The following is a 20358-nucleotide window of genomic DNA, read 5'->3' as shown; positions in this document are numbered from 1 at the left end:
AGGAAAACATGTGCTTTGTTTTATACAAATATGTGGATAATGGATGTACAAACTCTCACTAGGCAAGGCACGTTGTTTATACAGCACCTTTCAACACAAGGCAATTCAAAGTGCTTCACAACAATGAAAGTGCATCAGAAATCATATTATAAAATGGCATCTAAAGCAAAGATATGATAAATAACACAGGTCACAATTTCAAAGCGGCGGCAAAAAGAAAGTGTTCAGCCTGGATTTCAAAGTAGTAAGCAACACCTGTGAGAAATGTAATCATTGATTTGATTAAATGGGTAGTTTATTGAAATGTTCATTCACACTTGCTGTCCTTTCTGTCCCTGTTTGACCTCCTCCGACCTTCGTCTGTTTTCATGCCGGCTGCACACGAGATGGATGGCACTAAACGCTTTATGACCTCTCCCTGCTGCACACACACACACACACACACACACACACACACACACACACACACACACACACACACACACACACACACACACACACACACACACACACACACACACACACACACACACACACACACACACACACACACACACACACACACACACACACACACACTGGTTGTGCATTATATAACTCTAATAGGCTAACATGTAGCAGCGATACAGCTCATTGGGAAGACAGAGTTGAACATGATGAACATGATGTTGTGGGAAAGAAAGGTAATTTAAACGCACAGTCGGCTCATTTTAAAACTGGAAAAGAGTACTTTTATAATGCTTTCCACATCCTGCTGCTCTTAATGCTAATTCCTCGTCAGGCTTTTGTTCCTCCGGCTGTGGTTTTTACATTTTGGGGCGCCTGGTTGTTGGTAGACGGTTGAATGGTGAGAGCAGCTGTTTATAGCTGGCAGTGTGTGTGTGTGTGTGTGTGTGTGTGTGTGTGTGTGTGTGTGTGTGTGTGTGTGTGTGTGTGTGTGTGTGTGTGTGTGTGTGTGTGTGTGTGTGTGTGTGTGTGTGTGTGTGTGTGTGTGTGTGTGTGTGTGTGTGTGTGTGTGTGTGTGTGTGTGTGTGTGTGTGTGTGTGTGTGTGTGTGTGTGTGTGTGTGTGTGTGTGTGTGTGTGTGTGTGTGTGTGTGTGTGTGTGTGTGTGTGTGTGTGCAGCTGGGGGTTGAGTGAGCACAAGTGTTTGCAGGAGGCAGCGTTATGTGTTGGTTTTTCCTGCAAGCATGCATCTGTGCAGCAGTCATATGTATGTGTATATATAGAGCAGGTTTTCTACTTTCCTCTGTTTTTGTTTCATAATTAATATCTTGGTTTCGGACTGACAAAACTGAGCATTTACTGACATTACTGTGGATTATGAGGAACTGGGATCGACATGCTTCCCTTTCTCCTGACGTGATGTACTCCGAAACCCTTAATATAGACATTAATTAGCAGATTCATTGATATGGAAGTCGCTCCATCTGCTGCGTGTTCTGCCAGTTATTATATTCTAACAGATATTAATCAAAGTATTCTAGACTCATGTTTAAGATCACATAAGCTCAATATTTTATATATTAAATTAAGCCTTGTATCCTTTAAGATAGCAGGAAATCCAATTTTCTCACCGGGAAACTGAGCTCAGTATGAAAGGACAGATATTTAACACACACACACACACACACACACACACACACACACACACACACACACACACACACACACACACACACACACACACACACACACACACACACACACACACACACACACACACACACACACACACACACACAGAGAGAGAGAAACAGTATTATGTGGTGATACCCCCCCAGCCCAGATGCCCTATTCAAGGCCCCCTTTTACCATCTGTAAGATTATCTGCCAGCCTCTCAGTGCTCGAACATTATGCATTCACAGACAAACAGGGTGGTGACAGAAGTGGTGTGTGTGTGTGAGTGTGTGTTTCAAAAAGACACAGTTTGGATCCAAAGTATCGGCAAAATAACTGAATACGCTTCTGTTCTGACTCAAACTGCTAATTTCTCAACTTTAAATGCCTTTAAAAAAAACTTGAATTTACCCGTAACTTAGAAATCTGAAACATTATGCATGCACAGGCAATCAGTGTGTGTTTGTGTGTGTGTAGCAATGCAAGGATCCCCCTCATAGGCTGGTAAAGACACCATTTGGATCCAAAGTTATTAAGGAAGCAAGTATCTCCAAAGTAACTGTATAAGCTTCTGTCCTCTTCCTCCTGACGACTCAAATCGCTCATTTCTCACCTTAAAATGCCTTTAGAAACCTTAATCTGATGACTAATCCTAACCTGGAAGATCATGTTGTTTGTTTTAGCAGCTCGGCCAGAAAGTAGGTGTACATAACAAGGTGAACAGCGGACTCTCTGTGCATCGTGTTCTGGATGTTTGCACGGTACATACTGACCCTAAAGGGGAGCTTTCATCGAGGGGAAAATGCTCGAAACTGCACTTTTTAAAATAACTAATTAGAGCAATTAGTGAGCAACTGTGTATTTCTGTAGTGTTGTGAAAGGAATAGGTCACACAGAGAGATGTATTAGGTAGGGCTGTACCCGAATATTTGACTATTCGAATATTCGTTCGTTGGCCAGCTATTCGGGTTTCAATTTCATTATTCGGATAATCATTTGTTAATTCTTTTAAAAAAAAAAAATGTTTTCCCCTAAATGTATGCTATTAATAAAGGGGAATTGCCAGATTCTTATACTATATTTATACTTTTGAATTGCACTGTTAAAATGCGGAAATATATACAATCTCAGCCTGTGCTCCTGACATCGCGTTCACTCAGTCACGAACGCAAACGGCACGCTTCACCTCGTTTCACACACCTGAACACAAAAAGCAGAAGACCTCAGCTGTGTGGGACCATTTTAAATTGCACGACGGTAAGAAGAAGGCAGTGTGCCAAATATGCGATGAGAAACTGGCCTACCACGGTGGCACAACAACTCTGAAAAGTCACCTGATGCTGTGAGTAGTAGCCTAGCTTAGCTTAGCTGTTGTCAAGTTGCCATGGCGAAGCTGCTTTATCCGCCGTTTAAACAGTAACGTTACACATGATAAAAACGTGCACTTACTTTGCTTGGAAAATAGTTGCAAGCAACCAAAAAACGTGTATGTTAGTTTTTTAATTTGATCCGAATAGTGAAAATAATAGGAGCAATGCGGGAACATCTGGGGCTAAGGCAATTATTGGCATAGAGTTCGTTCATTTATTTTTCGTTCTTCATTTATTTAAATACTGTTTACTGTATCGGTAACAAGTATTACACTGTTAGGCCGACTGTTACGGCTATGTTATTAAAAGTACTGTTGTTATAACAGAAATATGTGTTTTGTATCTTCAGGTTGTAAAACGTTATAGCCCGGGCGCTGCGCTGCGGCTGGGTTACATGCGGAGGACACATTTAGTTTTAATGTTTGCGAGTACTGAGACAATAAATAAATATAAATCGTAATAGTATGCTCTTTCTGCGCTTCTGCTTAACAGCGTGTTGTCAGGTGTCTCGGATTCGGAGCGTGTTAGGAAACATCTTGGAAAACATTTTTTTATTAAAAAAATAAATAAATCTATCTGCACCGAATATTCGAATATTCGCTACTGATTACTACCGAATATCCGGAGCCCGAAAAATGGTATTCGGGACAGCCCTAGTATTAGGTGAAAACACCTAAAGAAATGATTAGACACATTAGGTGCAGTGCAGAAGGATTTAGTGTGAGAGAGCTATCTGAGGAATGTTAGTCGTATGAAAGAGATTTCTGCCTTTTTGAGTTCCCTTCAGAAAGCCAGTGAAAGAGGTCCGTGTAGGTTTGATTGGCCTGTCACAAAAAGTGAAATAAATGTCACTAAAAATAGCACGTTATACCGCTGCCAGTGATGGTGAGAACTTCTCCTCAAAGCATTCATAAAAAGACCCAAAGAGGAAACTGAATGTGAATCACGGCTCGATCGCATCATCGATCTTTACTTTTATATACAGGGCTGTTTTCTAAAGGCTTTATCCGGTTAGTCTTATAAGAGACTTTTTCTGAGATGAGTGAATGGCCTTGGTTGCAGTCAGAAAGCCTCGATAACTTATGCAACAGACAGTATAAGTAAGGAGACACGAATAAAAGGAGTCCAATGCACTAAAACCCTCAGTTTGATTAAATACCCAGAAACGAACAAACACAGTTTCCTTCAAACTCAATCACACTAGTCTTCCAGAACAAACCCCACTTGATCAGATTTAAACCCTGAAGCGTTCTCTGACCTCAGATTTGAAATGTTTTGTCCCGAACGCAGCGTTAGTCGCTCTGACAGTGACGGACGTAGAGGCAGTGCTTCTGACCCTCCCTCACGTTGTTCCCCGTTAAAGTTTCTGCAGATTTGCCTTTCTGTGTTTTTCTCAGCACTCAGCCGTCCTCCAGCTCCTTAGATACATTCTCTTGGGGTTCATTAGCAGCAGATCTCTGGGTGTTCTGCTGCCAGGTCCAGAAGCCTGACGTGAGCACCAGGATCACCAGAATCAGCAGAGTTAGGATCCCTGACGCAGCGTGAAGGAGCTCAGGGGAGATCTGGCTGTGAAGAAAGATTCACTTGTTCTGATATAGAAGCTCTTAAGATCTTAGAAAAACTCAAACTGACTCTCCCTTTGTGGCATTAATAAAATGGCTTCTTCTACTTCTTCTACTTGTTGTTGTTGTTGTTGTTGTTGTTGTTGTGCACCACTTTAACAAAAAATGACAGTTGACTGGAAGGGCGAACTAGATAATAGGAAGTTAGTGGGTGCAGTACTTCTTGATTTTAGTTCTGCTTTTGATGTCATTGACCATTCTTTGCTGTTACACAATCTGGAACAATCTGGTTTTAATGTTGATACGCTGAGGTGGTTGGAAAGCTACCTGACAAATCGAAGCCAAACAGTTTTTTTTAATGGAAGTCTGTCAAAGGTGAAGACAGTCACTTGTGGAGTACCTCAGGGTAGTTGTTTGGGACCACTTTTATTTTCTATTTTTACAAATGACCTACCATTAGTGCTAGAAAAAGCCAAAATGGTTATTATGCAGATGACTCAACCAGTTTCTCCTTCTTCTTCTTCATTTTCTTCTTCTTCTTCTACTTGTTGTTGTTGTTGTTGATGTTGTTGTCCTTCTTCCTCTTCTTTTTCTGTTTCTTCTAATCCTTCTTTTTATTGTTGTTTCTGTGCTTCTTTTTTGTGCTTCTTCATATCCTTGTTGTTTTTGTGTCTTCTTGTTCTATCAATGAGTGAGTAAAAACATGTCCACCACTTCCAGAAGTCTCCCTCCTGCAGCTGGGTAGACATAAAGAAACGTTCTCATTATTTTCTAAATATTTAATCAGCGAAGTGAGCTGTGGACCCCCTGCTGGGAAAGAAAGTAGAGCAGGTTGCATGAAAGTTTGATTACAGTGTTTGTAAAGATTCGGCCATTTGCTTGGTGCTTTAGAGAGGACATGTCAAAGTCCCCATTAGTCCTGTGGAGCATGAAGGGGAGATGTATGAATGGGACCCTCTTTATTGAGCATCAACTCAGACTTAAGATTCAGATCTGACCTGCCGTGTCTCTTTTCAGAGGGATTATAACAGAACGCCTGAACACAGATTTAACGTCAGTGAATCTTTGATGTTCCTGTTCTCAGAAGTGGAGATAAAGCCTTCCTCTGAATCTCAGGATCAAACTGCTTCATCCATTAAAGTATTCCACTCATGCTGCCCACACTTCATACACACTTTGACCTCCACCGCCCACCTCTCTGCCTGAAGAGAGCTTTCATTGACTGTAATATGAACGTGTGTGCATTGGTATAGCAAGCATTTCAAACTTTAAATCTAGTTTTGCACCACTTTGTTATTCAAATGCTCCAACATGTTGATGTCCAGGTCATCTTAGGAGTCTGAAATGTCCATCCCAGTATCTTTAAATGTCCTGTTCTGCCAAGAAACAAGACTTTAGTAAGATATAAAACATTAAAAAGCAGGAGATGTTCTAATTTAATTGAATAAAAAAAAGTCACAAATCAATCCTACTTACTCAAAGTCCACGTTTATGTCTTTAAATGTCTTGTATTTTAAAAGTTGCAAAGATTAAACTGACTTCACTTTTAGACCCATTTAGTGAGACAACATAACTCTTTAAAGAGGCCCTGTTATATGTTCTGTGCTGCTCCCTCTCCTGTAGTGTTTCTACAGGTTTTAGTGCATGTCAATGGTCTGCTAAGGCTAAAATCCCCTGAAGATCAGCAGCCCCTTTAAGAGTCCTTTTCATTCTTACATTAATTTATTTTTGATCTTGTTCTTCCTGCTCTTTTTTACTGGACTGATGCTCTTTAGTGGACATGATGCAACATGAGAGGAGGTGTGTGTGTGTGTGTGTGTGTGTGTGTGTGTGTGTGTGTGTGTGTGTGTGTGTGTGTGTGTGTGTGTGTGTGTGTGTGTGTGTGTGTGTGTGTGTGTGTGTGTGTGTGTGTGTGTGTGTGTGTGTGTGTGTGTGTGTGTGTGTGTGTGTGTGTGTGTGTGTGTGTGTGTGTGTGTGTGTGTGTGTGTGTGAAACTGTAAGGTTAGGACTTGTAAGAAGACACTGTCATGTCAGCAAGTTGCCCTCACAATGCCATCATCTCCCTTTTTCATTGTCTTTCTCCATCCTCTTGTCTTTCGTTGGGGGAAGGTCACATGACTGAATTGATCCCCCTGTAACACACTCTGCTTTCTCTTTCGCACACACATCAAATCAGACTTTATTTGTATAACCCAATATCAGAAAACACTCAGTGGGCAAACAAAAATGTAAAAGAAGTTGAAATGTTAGTACAAAAACATGACTTCCCTCCAATCTGATACCAAAGAACACGTCCCCACGGACCCGACTGTTGTGTCGCCTCGAGTCTCTGCGTCTTGGCCATGTGTCGCACTGGAACACACCTACATCTATCAACATCTATCGACATCTATCGACGCCGAAAACCGGTGTGTCCGGGCCTTTAGTCGTCTAATGGTTGCAGATCAACTGCGAGACCCTTTAGGACAGGGGTGGGGAACCACAACATGAGGAGCTCTATGGATACATCTCTCAACATCCATAGGAAACAGAACTGGAAGCAGATGTATTTTTCTTTATAGATATTTTACAAATCACTCCCCTTTCAAACTGTATTCTTGTTTATTAATAACAACTTTATTTACTGTCATATAGTATTTTATACCTGTTTACTTTATTCTCTTATTTTTCTATAACTATAATGATCATATAAAGATGTGCCTTTACCTCAGTGGTTGGAGAAAAAGCTTCTTATATTCGTTAGCATAGCTAGCTAACCAGATGCTAAGAACAACAAAGTTATTGACTGTATGATCAGTATGACAGATGAACAGATCGCCACTGGGCTTTCAACTAAAGACACAGCCACGCACAAACTGCGGCATGTGTACGGCTCCTTATGGGTACTGACATTTTTGGAAGTGCCGAACTGACGTTCCGGTGCTCTCCGTCAGAGCTGCACCCCTATCAGACGAGACATATACCACGTGATGACACGTTAGGCTCGTGTTGTGTTCAAGGACCCTGACCTTGGCCAGGAAAAACAGGCACTCCCCTGTTTAATTTTTTTGCGGTCTAGATTTCTTTAATTTTTTTCTTTTTTGCGTGTGTTTATAAATTACCTCGAGGGCCGTAGCAAATGGTCTCGCGGGCCGTATACGCCCCGGGGGCCGGAGGTTCCCCACCCCTGCTTTAGGATGATCAAAGGATTAAGTTTTTACCCCCTACTGTGAGGCAGCGGTCATAACTTCATCTATTGGCTACCAAGCAATTAATTAGTTTGTGTCTAAAATGTAAAAATAACTCTGAAAAAAGACAATTTTAAAAGACTGCATTTAAAGACATTTTTTAACAAAACCGCGACTTCTTCTCTGGTATGTTAGTCGTCTAATGGCTGCAGCTCTATGATCAAATCAAACTTTATTTGTATAGCCCAATATCACAAAACACTGTTGTCTCAGTGGGTTCTACAGATTAAAAACAAACATTGTATAGGATGGAGTTACAGCAAAAAGAGAAGACAAGATAGTGCGTGGAATACAAATAGAAATAAAATAAGATACAACAAAAGAAAAAAATAAATACATAAAACATTGAAATTGGGATTAAAATAAATGCAAAAATTTAAATATATGTTTATGTAAAATGAAAAAGACAAAAACATTGAAATTAATTACCATTAAAATAAAAGGAATACCATAAAATGCCAGTTTGTGTGTGTGTGACATTCAGGAGTGTGTGTCTCATTCAGGAGTGTGTGTCTCATTCAGGAGTGTGTGTGACATTCAGGAGTGTGTGTCTCATAAAGGAGATGTCATTAAATAAAGCCCCTTCACATTTCCCTCCCTCACAACGTGACGGGTGTGAACATCGATTATTCTCCCGTGTCAGAGTGAATGTGGGGGGCGTAAATCAGCTGAAACGACGATAAGAAGAAGATTTGATTGCTTCTTTTAGATAATGGTCGCATTGGAAACAGATCCAAGGTCGTTGCTGCCGGCCTGAGCGATACATAATTCAGCTTATTGTAGACTGTAATCAGAAAAGAGACTGACTGCATGTAAACACACCATGCTCCATTTTAAATCCAGTTTTTGAGGAGTTTCTGACGCCCATAATTCCTTCAATCCTTCAACCTTTGAACCCCGCTGTTAGAAAACTCTCACTGGTCCCCGGCTTGAGCTTCAACATCAGGATCCATGTATTTATGATGCGTATGTATTAACTACTACTACAACTACCACTACCACTACCACTACCACTACCACTACCACTACCACTACCACTACCACCACTACCACTACCACTACCACTACCACTACCACTACCACTACCACTACCACCACTACCACTACCACTACCACTACTACTACTACTCCAACTTATACTACTAACACCACTACTACTACTACTGCTGCTACTACTACTACTATACTGTTAGAAAACTCTCACTGGTCTCAGGATACATGTATTTATGTATTTTTCTCCAAAACTCTGACTTTTTCTCAAAATTCTGACTTTTGCAAACAATTCTCAAAATTCTGACTTTCTCAAAATCTCAAAATTCTGACTTTTTCTCAAAATCTGGAAGGAGTCATCACATACAGAGCATCAACTAGTTCCTGAACAGTGTCCTTCACATGCTGATATCCAAGAGAGGGAGTTCCACAGTCACAAGATGGAGGAATAGAAAGCAGTATTCAATGTTTACTTCAGATTAGCTCCACGTCAGAAATGAGCATGCTTGTCATATGTCTCTCTCCATAGAGGCTGAATCATCATGTTAATCACATAGCTATCATATGCCTCAAACAGTCCTGATGCTCTTCTAGGTAATCACACATCCTGTCATGTTCACAGCTACAGTTGATACCTTTGTTATCATGTTACTCTCATGTTGGAAGATATATTCACTATTTTCCCAACACGGTGTCCTGAAAGCAGGGCCGGCCCTTGGCATAGGCAGTATAGGCGAATGCTAAGGGAGCATCAATCAATGGGGGGCGCCGAAAATTGAAGAAAAAATTAAATTAAATAAAGTTAGAAATAAAAGAAATATTTTTATTTTATTTCATAACAACACAATTTCCCGATTTTGGATCAACAAAGTACATCTTATTATCTTATACTAACAGAACTACGCCTATATTGCATACAGCGTCCATAAACTATGGCGCACCCCCCCCCCCCCCAAAAAATCAAGTTGAACCGCCCCAGCCCCAGTAAAAACCAGAGGTTTATGTGAAATAGTTCTTTTTTTGAAATAATGGTTTTAGTGTGCAATTATAGATTTTTAATTTTGTATTTGTGTTAATTTAAAAATAAATCAAACTCCCCAAAAATCGTATACAGCTTTTATTAACATTGGACTTTACTGTGTAAGCGGCCGTGGGGGGGAGAGCTTTAGAGAGCTCTCTCCTGAAAGACTGAGAGGCTCTGATAACCTCAGCTCAGTGAGGTAAAGGCACACCTTTATATGATCATTATAGTTATACACAAATAAGAGAATAGGTTTTCATCTATTCTCTTATAGTATAAAATACTATATGACAGTAAAAAAAAAGTTGTTATTAATGGAATACAGTTTAAAACGAGAGTGATTTGTAAAATATCCATAAATAAAAAGAAAATCTGCTTCCAGTTGTGTTTCATCTGGGTGTTGAGAGATGTATCCATAAATCTCCTCATGTCGCTCTCAAAGTGCACCAGATTGATGCTTTTAACTTCAATATTTAAAAAAAAATCTTCCCGGGGGAGCATGCCCACGGACCCCCCAAGAGGAGGTGAGGTCCACCCCCCTTAAATCATGTTCAAATGGATAGGAAACTAAATACATTTGCACACATCTTGTGTCCATATCTTTCTGTTTTGGTGGTCATGCCACAACCGTGCATGCATGCGCGAGTCATAGTGATTGTCTGCATTTTGGGGGGGGGGGGGGGGAATCTTGCCCAGGGCAGCAAATTGGTCATGGCCGGCCCTGCCTGAAAGTCCCATGCTTTTATTATTTTAAATCACATCGTTAATCTGCGGTGATGAGTTTTCTGCTTCATTACCAGCAGCTCCTCTTCCTCTCAAGGGCGAGGAGGTCAGGGGAGGTTTAAAAAACAGGGGGAGGAAGAGGAGGAGGTGAAGAGACGCCATTTTATTGTTATTCTCTGAAATTCCTCTCACAGTGAAGGCCAGTATTCGAGCAGCTGGGCTTCAGGAATTCCTTTCTTTTCTTTGCAGGAGTTGTGAGCTCTCGAGGAAAAGGAAGAGGGACAGAATAGAAGCTCCTAATTTGTACCAAAATAATGCAAATCAAAGCAGATTAAAGATAATACCAATAATATCAATAGAAACAAGATCAAAAGACAAGAAGCGGCACACGGTGGTTTGTGCTTTACTAAAATAATGATTAAATATCAGTTCATTATGAAACAAAAGGAAAAAGATATTGCAAACATTTTAATAACTTCTACAGTAAACACATTTATCAAAATATATGACTATGTATGAACCGTTAATGTTACTTTTATATTATTTGTAATCACATTTCTATCTCCAATCAATCAGAACACATCACTCAGGGTTAGAAATCCCCCTTCACCTTAAAAAAAACACTTAATGGATATGAAAAGTCATTCATTGCAGCTCTAGATGTCTCCAACATAAAGACACACACAATGGCTGTGCATTGAAGATCGTTTCCTTTAGCCTCAGATATTATTCTGTTATCAGCTTTTATTTCCTTCATCCCAACATATTGCCTTCCTCTCGCCGGATTATCGTCGGGTAAATCTTCCTCTTTCGTGACATGCATTCATCGCTGCGGCTTAAATTGGGGTCAACAATGTGCGATAACACTCTACCCTCCTCCACTCTTAATGTCGCGTGTGTGTGTGTGTGTGTGTGTGTGTGTGTGTGTGTGTGTGTGTGTGTGTGTGTGTGTGTGTGTGTGTGTGTGTGTGTGTGTGTGTGTGTGTGTGTGTGTGTGTGTGTGTGTGTGTGTGTGTGTGTGTTTAATATGCAGGGAGTGTCTGACCTTGCTTGATGAAGTCACTGAGGTGTATTTTATGCTCCTTGTTTCAGTGCCTGTGTGTAGAGCCGCAGGAAGAAATAATAAAAACGATTATTTTGGTTATTTTGATTACTCTCTGACTTTGGACACATGGTGCATTTAGAAAAGAACATTTCACAGCTGTATTTAGAAGTCGTTTTTCTTAATTACAGCAAGCCAACGTCTTAATTGAAATGTAGTTAGTTGCAGTCTCAGTTTCTCCCGATGCCCGTGTAGAAAACACGAATATCTCCTCTCTGATATTGGCTTCTTCTCAACATGTTTCACGCTCTGTGACTTCCTCCTCAGTCTCTCTCTTCTCGTGCACGTCTAATGCATAAAGCAAAGTCAGCACAGCCACATATTGAAGCTGAAGGTGGATGTTTATGTGCTGACTTTGTAGAAAGCACAAGAGTGAAACGCCAATAACTGAAAGGAGAGCAGCCGATCCATTACCGGCTGAATGTGAAGGGTTTTGTCCTTCACGTGCAGACGGTAAAGGTCTGTGGTGGGATTGAGTAAAAACCTTTCACATTGACATGCACTCTGTGTGCCGCGCTGACGTCAGAGTTTGTGTTATATATATATTTAAACACTTTCTTCATTGTTTTAGCATTTATAGACAATATATAAGACGGTACACAAACATCCACAAGACATCACAAAATGAAGTACATTACAAGTCACATAAATAACATGAATTAGAAAAGGACATATCCACACATGTAGACAGGTCTGAAAGCTTTTGATCCTTCAGGGACATTAATCATCTCCAATTTGCTCTATAGACCTTTATGTTCCAGATAGTTAAGGAAAGGGCTCCATGCTTTTTAAAATAGTTCTTGTTTTCCTTTAATTTAATCGTTTCTTTCTCGAATGAAACACATGCATTTGCCAACACTTGGACTGTTAACATGTTTCCATGAAAGTGCTATTGTGCGTTTTGCCTGCAGCAGACACACATTTCAAAAGATTAGTTCTCTCTTCCTTATGTTGTGTTCTTTTGGGTAACACCCTAACAACAAAAAAAGGGTATGTTAGTGAGTGTGTGTTTGTGTGATGGTAAAGGTCGGTTGTGTAATTGAGTAAAAACCCTTCATATTGGCATACACCCCGTGTGCCACGCTGACGTCAGAGTGTGTGTGTGTGTTAGTGTGATGGTAACGGCCGGTTGTGTAATTGAGTAAAAACCCTTCATATTGGCATACACCCCGTGTGCCACGCTGACGTCAGAGTGTGTGTGAGTGTGTGTGTGTGTGTTAGTGTGATGGTAACGGTCGGTTGTGTAACTGAGTAAAAACCCTTCATATTGGCATACACCCCGTGTGCCACGCTGACGTCAGAGTGAGTGTGTGTGTGTGTGTGTGTGTGTGTGTGTGTGTGTGTGTGTGTGTGTGTGTGTGTGTGTGTGTACACATTCCTCAATGTGCCCTCCCTTCACCCTGAATATAGTGAGGAGTCGGACAGTTTATGACCCTCCGTCCTCCAGTGAGGCAGAACTCTGTTAACGCGATGGATGCAGAGGCGTTCAGGCGTTCAGGCGTTCAGGCCATAACACAGGAGAGAGAGAGAAGGGTGGAGATTGGAGAGAAACCAAAACACAGTCTGACTTTCCCAGAAGAGAAGTGTGTTAGTCTGAATCAGGGGCACAGAGAGGGTCAACTGCACGATTAATCAACACTTTATCAATATTTTAGTATGAGCTAATGTAAGATTCCAGTCGTTGTAGAAGGCCCAATATTTGTCAAAGGCATGAACAAGGACGAGAGCCAGTCATTGATGAGTGTTTCTTTAATCACGCTGCAAACACCTCATCTTATACTCGAGGTGCCAATCCCCTGCAAAACAAGAGTTGACTGTGTGTCTGTGTCTCATCACATGTCTGTTGTTAAAAAGGCCCTAGCCTCAGGATACAGGGCTGCAGGATTACAAATATCTAATTCCGATTATTCCGACTGATATTCAAATGATTCCCATTGGTCATTTTTGCATAACTTTTGCTGAAATTATTTCCGTAAATATGTTTAAATACGTCTTAAAAATAAGTAAAAGCACAAGAAATGTAATTTAAAAAATAGCATTTTGAGGAAATAGATTCCCCAAAAGATCGGATCCTAAAGAGAAAGTGATTTCCTTCACACCCTCCTCACCTCGGCATTGATTTATTTAAAGACTCAGCCTTACGTTCATAAAGGACCTTCCTAAAGACTTAGTATGCACATATGAAATCTATAAAATCCAGTTTGCACGTCATCAAACCCTCCTCTCTATCCTCAGACCCTGGATATCATCTGTCTGTCTCTCAGGTTTCTGTGAGCAGCTTTTAATTTGGAGGTGGAGATGATAAGATATGACTTCTCTCTCTCTCTCTCTCTCTCTCTCTCTCTCTCCATACCTTGCTGTTGTCTGAGGGAGGCGATTTCTCCAGGTCAGGATGCAGGAAATGAAACACGGTGTGGAGTTAGAGAGATGAGATGTGAGGGGAAGAGAAAGAGGGACGGACGTCAGAGAGAGGAGTCATGTCTGCAGAGTTAGAGAAAGAAACCGCCACTGTCTCGTTATTTATAGACGTACTTCATGTCTGCAGGAAGTGAAAAAGACTGATGGAGGAGGAGAGGAGTGTGTGTGTGTGTGTGTGTGTGTGTGTGTGTGTGTGTGTGTGTGTGTGTGTGTGTGTGTGTGTGTGTGTGTGTGTGTGTGTGTGTGTGTGTGTGTGTGTGTGTGTGTGTGTGTGTGTGTGTGTGTGTGTGTGTGTGTGTGTGTGTGTGTGTGTGTGTGTGTGTGTGTGTGTGTGTGTGTGTGTGTGTGTGTGTGTGTCCAATCAATGGCCAAAAGACACTCTGAATGTGTTGGGGTGAAAATGTGAGGATGGAAATATTCAAACCTCCTGGCATGTGGGGATGCTTTTTGTGAAGCTAATGAGCTACCATTGACTAAAACAAACTTTGCAAATGGAGAAGTGTGTGTGATCAAATTCTAAGTTTGCATTTGAGTGCCGCCCGTGCAGCTTTTGCATGTCTCTAAGTTATGAATGCAAATGTTGTGCACAATAGCAGGTAAAGGTGACACTATATTATCATAAGTACATTTAGATTCCAGAGGTGGGTTCAGACTAGTTTGATCCAAACCTTTCCAATAACTACAGAGCATTGTGAGGTAAACACAAATCAACACATATTGTATTCAAACCATTTTGGGGGGATTGAAGCTTTAAAATATGAAAAAAGGCAAAGTTTCATAAAAAAGTGTGTGTGAGACTGAGCGAGAGTAGAGGAGCATCAGGAGCACATAGTTTGTCTCCATCTCACCGTTTCAAATTAAAACAGCTGCTGTGACTGGGGTGAGAGCAGCATTAAACATTTTAATGCATATGCACACACAGAAACAATTAAGAGCTAATCCCTTCCTTCAGACACACACACACACACACACACACACACACACACACACACACACACACACACACACACACACACACACACACACACACACACACACACACACACACACACACACACGTCCAGTTCAGGTTAATGAGTTTTTCCCTTCCTGGGGCTCAGTGAGGGTGCAGGTGTGTGTGTGTGTGTGTGTGTGTGTGTGTGTGTGTGTGTGTGTGTGTGTGTGTGTGTGTGTGTGTGTGTGTGTGTGTGTGTGTGTGTGTGTGTGTGTGTGTGTGTGTGTGTGTGTGTGTGTGTGTGTGTGTGTGTGTGTGTGTGTGTGTGTGTGTGTGTGTGTGTGTGTGTGTGTGTGTGTGTGTGTGTGTGTGTGTGTGTGTGTGTGTGTGTGTGTGTGTGTGTGTGTGTGTGTGTGTGTGTGTGTGTGAAGGTGTGTGTGAAGGTGTGTCCTCGGGTCAGAAAGACAAAAGGCACACAATGGTATAAAAGTAGAAAAGTGTACGATCAGCTCGTTTTTATATTTTAAAAAGTGATATCAAGTGATTGCAAACATGTTAACACACAAAAGAAAACATTACAGAAAACCGTTAGAATAAATATCAAAACTACTATTTTGTGTGATTTCTATTTGACTGAGTATGATCACTGCCCATCAGCTGCTTCTGGAGAGAAACAAACCATCTTTAGATCGATTTGAGACGTTTTGAATCGATTCTTAACCCCAGAAGTTTTGGGGATTCTCCTGAGGAATAATAAAGAGTGTCCTCCTCTAAAGAGCATTTGTATGAAAGCGTTTCCTCTGTGTCTCCTGCAGCCATCATGTATGTAATGGGCGCTCTGGGCCCTGCAGCTGGATATCTTTTGGGAGGCGTCCTCATCGGATTCTACGTCGATCCAAAAACTAACGTGAACATCGACCAGAGCGACCCGCGCTTCATCGGAAACTGGTAAATATAAAATATCATGAGGATGTTTACCATGTGGTGGACATTCTTGAAATGAAGTAGTCTTTCTGTTTCTTTAATCTTTTGCAAAAGAGGCAAACAACATGAAGAGCAATGTCTCCACAGGAACTACTCAAACTGAAGAGAGAGCTTTTTAACAGTTACAATAAATACATGCTTAGACGTTTTGAATCCATTCTTAACCCCGGAGGTTTGGGGGATTTGTGCAAAAACTGCCCTTTCTCTTGGGGAATAATAAAGAGTCTCCAATAAAGACCATTTGATGTTAAATAGACGACCCTATCAGAGCACATAGACCCATGACGACCCTATGAAGTGCTGAGATCTACTGTCTCTGGACGTGTAAGGCTTACAGAGTTGAATTAATGATATGTTAAATAGAACATCATAGCATTCAATTCTCTGATAATCATAATTTCCATTACAACCACTTTCCCACTCCATCCTAACACCTCCTTCTGTTTCCTCCTGTCACTCATTGTTTCTGACAGCAACGTTTCTGATTGGCCCGTGGGTCTAAAGCCCGCCCACATTTGAGTAATGTTGTCATGACGCAGCAAATCTGGATCAGCTCCGTTGTTCCCCCGTTTTTAGAGATGTGGGTACGGAGGAAAAGAGAGGGTTTGATTTCCTGACACTTTGAGAGTCTCCTGACACACAGGGACACACCGGGACACACCGGGGACACACCGGGGACACATGGTGATGTAGAAAAGACATCACTTTGAGAGTCTCCTGACACACCGGGGACACACCGGGGACACATGGTGATGTAGAAAAGACATCACTTTGAGAGTCTCCTGACACACCGGGGACACACCGGGACACACCGGGGACACATTGATGTTGAGAAGACATCACTTTGAGAGTCTCCCGACACACTGGGGACACACCGTCCGGGACACACAAGGGACACACGATGATGTAGAAAAGACATCACTTTGAGAGTCTCCTGACACACCGGGGACACACCGGGGACACACCGGGACACACCGGGGACACATGGTGATGTAGAGAAGACATCACTTTGAGAGTCTCCTGACACACCGGGGACACACCGGGACACATTGATGTAGAGAAGACATCACTTTGAGAGTCTCCTGACACACGGGGACACACCGGGGACACACCGAGGACACATTGTTGTAGAGAAGACATAGAAAGTGCATTTTGCCTGGTAGGAGCTCTTTAATGTCAGTGTGTATTTACATGAAAGGGTTGTAATGTTTGATTAATACTTGACTCTCTAACATCTCAAAACCATGGTGTCTTAGTGTAGCTCTCCTCAAACAAAAGGATCAATCAGTAAAAGAAGGAACATTTTGAAATCCAGCGCCTTCAAAGACCATTTAAAGTGGCATGTTGTTCATGTATGTCTCGATGGGAGCCCTGTAACACCTCTGTCTGCTTCCTCGTGCAGGTGGAGTGGATTCCTCCTCTGCTCCGTGGCCATGCTCCTCGTCATCTTCCCAATGTTCGCTTTCCCCAAAAAGCTGCCGCCGCGCCACAAGAAGAGGAAGAAGAAAAAGATGAACTCTCCCGGCGACGATTCCAGCGACGACGAGGTGATGAAGGAGAAGGAGCAGAACGTCAACTCCTCCATGGGCTTTGGGAAAGACATCAAAGGTGAGGAAGTGTCTAAGTGTCTACAAAGGAACTGTGAGGTGTTGATGCACGAAGGATGTTTAGGATATGACGGTGTTCAGTATACTTGTGTTAATGAGGTTAATGATCTCATATTCCTTCAGACAAGATGCATCTTCTCCACAGGATTACATCACTTCCTGTTGACATTAATTAGGAAAATTAAATGCATATTTTCTGTAGGGAGAAAATGAGGGTTGAAAATGTCAGAATAAGACGAGGATCTTTTTAAGTTGCATTCTGAGACTTAAAGGCCCTGACACACCAAGCAGTCAGCAGAGAACTCGCCGACGCCGACACCGACTGTTGCGTCGGCGAGTTCTCCTGCGTCTTGGCCATGTGTCGCACTGGAACACACCGCAAAGACTTCAGTCGAGCACGTACGAACTGCGCATGCGTGAGTGGCAATAACTCTCCCTACCAGCAGGCGGCGGTAGTGTGTATTCGTCATTCAAAACAAGCAACAACCGGAAGACAGAGAAGAAGAACAGACTACGTGATCTAAACAAACAACAAATAGGCTGTGCGTTCCCTTTTTACTCTCGTCCATCGAAACATGTTTCGTGCGGTACTGGAGCTATCAGCCATTGGAGCGTTGCTTGTGGAAGACATTCTCAAGCAACCGTTTCGCTTCTCATGCACTGATTCGCTAGCTGAACAGCCAATCAGTGATTTCTTTGTCCGACTGCCTGTGGCCGACGCACGGCCGATTCGCGTCGGCCATGAAAGGCCAAATAAGGCGTGTCACGGCCGACGGTGCGGGACAGACCAAATTGAGTTTGGGCGACAGGCCACGCTTCGTCGTCCGACTAACGAAAACGGGTGATTTCAGCCTGGTGTGTCCGGGCCTTTAGTGTAAATATTGGGTTATCTTATGATATCTTAAAGGTCCCATGTCATGCTTTTCCGGTTATCACCCGTCCCCTTGTGTGTTATGAAGGTTTTCTGCATGTAAACGGTCTGCAGAGTCAAAAACCTCAAAGTACACCCTGGAGGAGCTGCAGCGAGCCGTTTAGTGGAGAAAGTGAATACTGCTGAATACACATACTTTACAGAGATGCTGCGAAACAAATGTGAGTTTGGAAAATTGCACAGTATTTTTCTATTCTAGTAGACCTCAACAATGGAATTATGATCAGTGGAAATGGCCATGACATGTCACCTTTAAAGGTAATACAATTTTTCATAAATATATTATCGGTCTCAGATAAATACAGAACACGTCTCTGAAGTGTTAAGACATGAAAAAGTGGATTTTGCACAATAGGTGACTTTTAGGATCAGTGAGAAATGTAAACAAAGTAAATATAATTAACATTGTTTAAGCTATTTCCAGGACGCAGTGAAAAAGTGGAAACATATTAATAATATATAATTTGATGGCAGTTTTTTTACTCCAGATATTAGCGATGATCACCTGTCTCCTCTCAAAGCAGAGGAAAGAGTCCTCTAACACATGTAGTGTCTATAGAGGAACTGTGAGCTGTTGATGCACGAATGGCCCGTAATCCCTTCCATCTCCATGCTGTCTAACAAGGAGCTCTTTGTGATATTGATTTGTGATGCAGGAGATTAATGATTAGCCTCTGTGGAGACGTTTGGCTTTATTTACTCCAGATGATTAAGAGCAAACTTCGGCAAATGTCTTTTATCCATAAAATCAGTATGGGGGAAAAACACTTAAAGCATGTAAACACATTCTTGTAGAAACCCAAAATGCAAGTTTAAACCTTCAGATAAAAGCTTAATACGTCCTGCAGAATCAGCCATGCATTCCTCACCTAGAACAAAAGACATTCAACCATGAAGAGTGGAGAGGATGTGAGAGTATCTTCCAGTCCTCTCTGAGGCAGGTTCAGCACGAATCTCCTGGACTACCCTGAGAGAGTCCCTCTGGTTCAGCTCCTGATTCCTCCTCTCTCTTCTTCCTCCGTTGTTAAATGAGCTCTCAGGGGAACTCTGTCTCTTCTCCACACAGCAGAGAGAAACTGCAGCTTGCATGGTGTCTCTCTCTTTATTCAAACAATATGTACTCAGACGGGTAGATTCATGCTTTTCTGCAGCTCGTGTGGACGTGTGATGTATTAAAGCAAGTATCTAGAACTGTGAAAACAAAGTCATATACAGAAGTAACAAGGCCTCATCTGCAAGTATGTGTACTCTATGATATAAAAACAGATACAGAAGTAACAAGTAGAGGTGGGGAAATAATCGATACAGCATAGTAGATACTTTGCGTGGCGATATTGTGTCGATACACAGACGCCAAGTATCGATATGTAATGATATAAACATATCCTTCCGAAAGATGGTCGTACACTTGACTGATGATTTCTAATTAATTGAAAACTCCTAAACCAACGTAAAGGTCCTGACACACCAAGACGATTTCGTCCGTCGATAGATGTCGGGCCGTCGATGAGCGTCGTGCCGAGACCTTCCTCTGCCGATTCGACATGTTGAATCAGGAGGCTGTCGGCCAAAGAAATCACTCTGATTGGCTGTTCAGCTAGCGATAAGTGCATGAGAAGCGAAACGGAAGTGAGGGACCCAAACAAACGACTAAGAAGGCAAATGTGAGATTCCATTGAACTCCAGCTCTCGACACAGGTTGGGGAAAGCCCCGTGAGCTTCTCGCTGTAGAGAGAAAATGGAACACGCTATTTGTTGTTTGTTTACATCACGCAGTCTGTTCTTCTTCTCTCGGTTATCACGCAGTCTGTCTTCCGGTTGTTGCCTATTTTGAATGACGAATACACACTACCGCCGCCTGCTGGTAAGG

At 42.0% G+C, this 20358-nt stretch overlaps 1 protein-coding gene across 1 annotated transcript in view; it reads left to right on the top strand.

The window, feature by feature from the left end:
• slco5a1 (solute carrier organic anion transporter family member 5A1) overlaps positions 1–20358 on the top strand; it is a 49126-nt gene that overhangs the window by 11020 nt on the left and 17748 nt on the right. Inside the window, exons 4-5 of the mRNA XM_079661469.1 lie at positions 15782–15914; positions 17353–17558. Of these exons, the coding sequence (XP_079517595.1) occupies positions 15782–15914; positions 17353–17558 (339 nt within the window). The remainder of the gene's footprint in view (positions 1–15781; positions 15915–17352; positions 17559–20358) is intronic.

Source organism: Notothenia rossii (genome assembly GCF_949606895.1).
Source record: "Notothenia rossii genome assembly, chromosome: 12".
NCBI classification, from domain to species: domain Eukaryota; kingdom Metazoa; phylum Chordata; class Actinopteri; order Perciformes; family Nototheniidae; genus Notothenia; species Notothenia rossii.
Note: the sequence above shows the minus strand (reverse complement) of the source record. Positions and strands in the feature narration are given on the sequence as shown.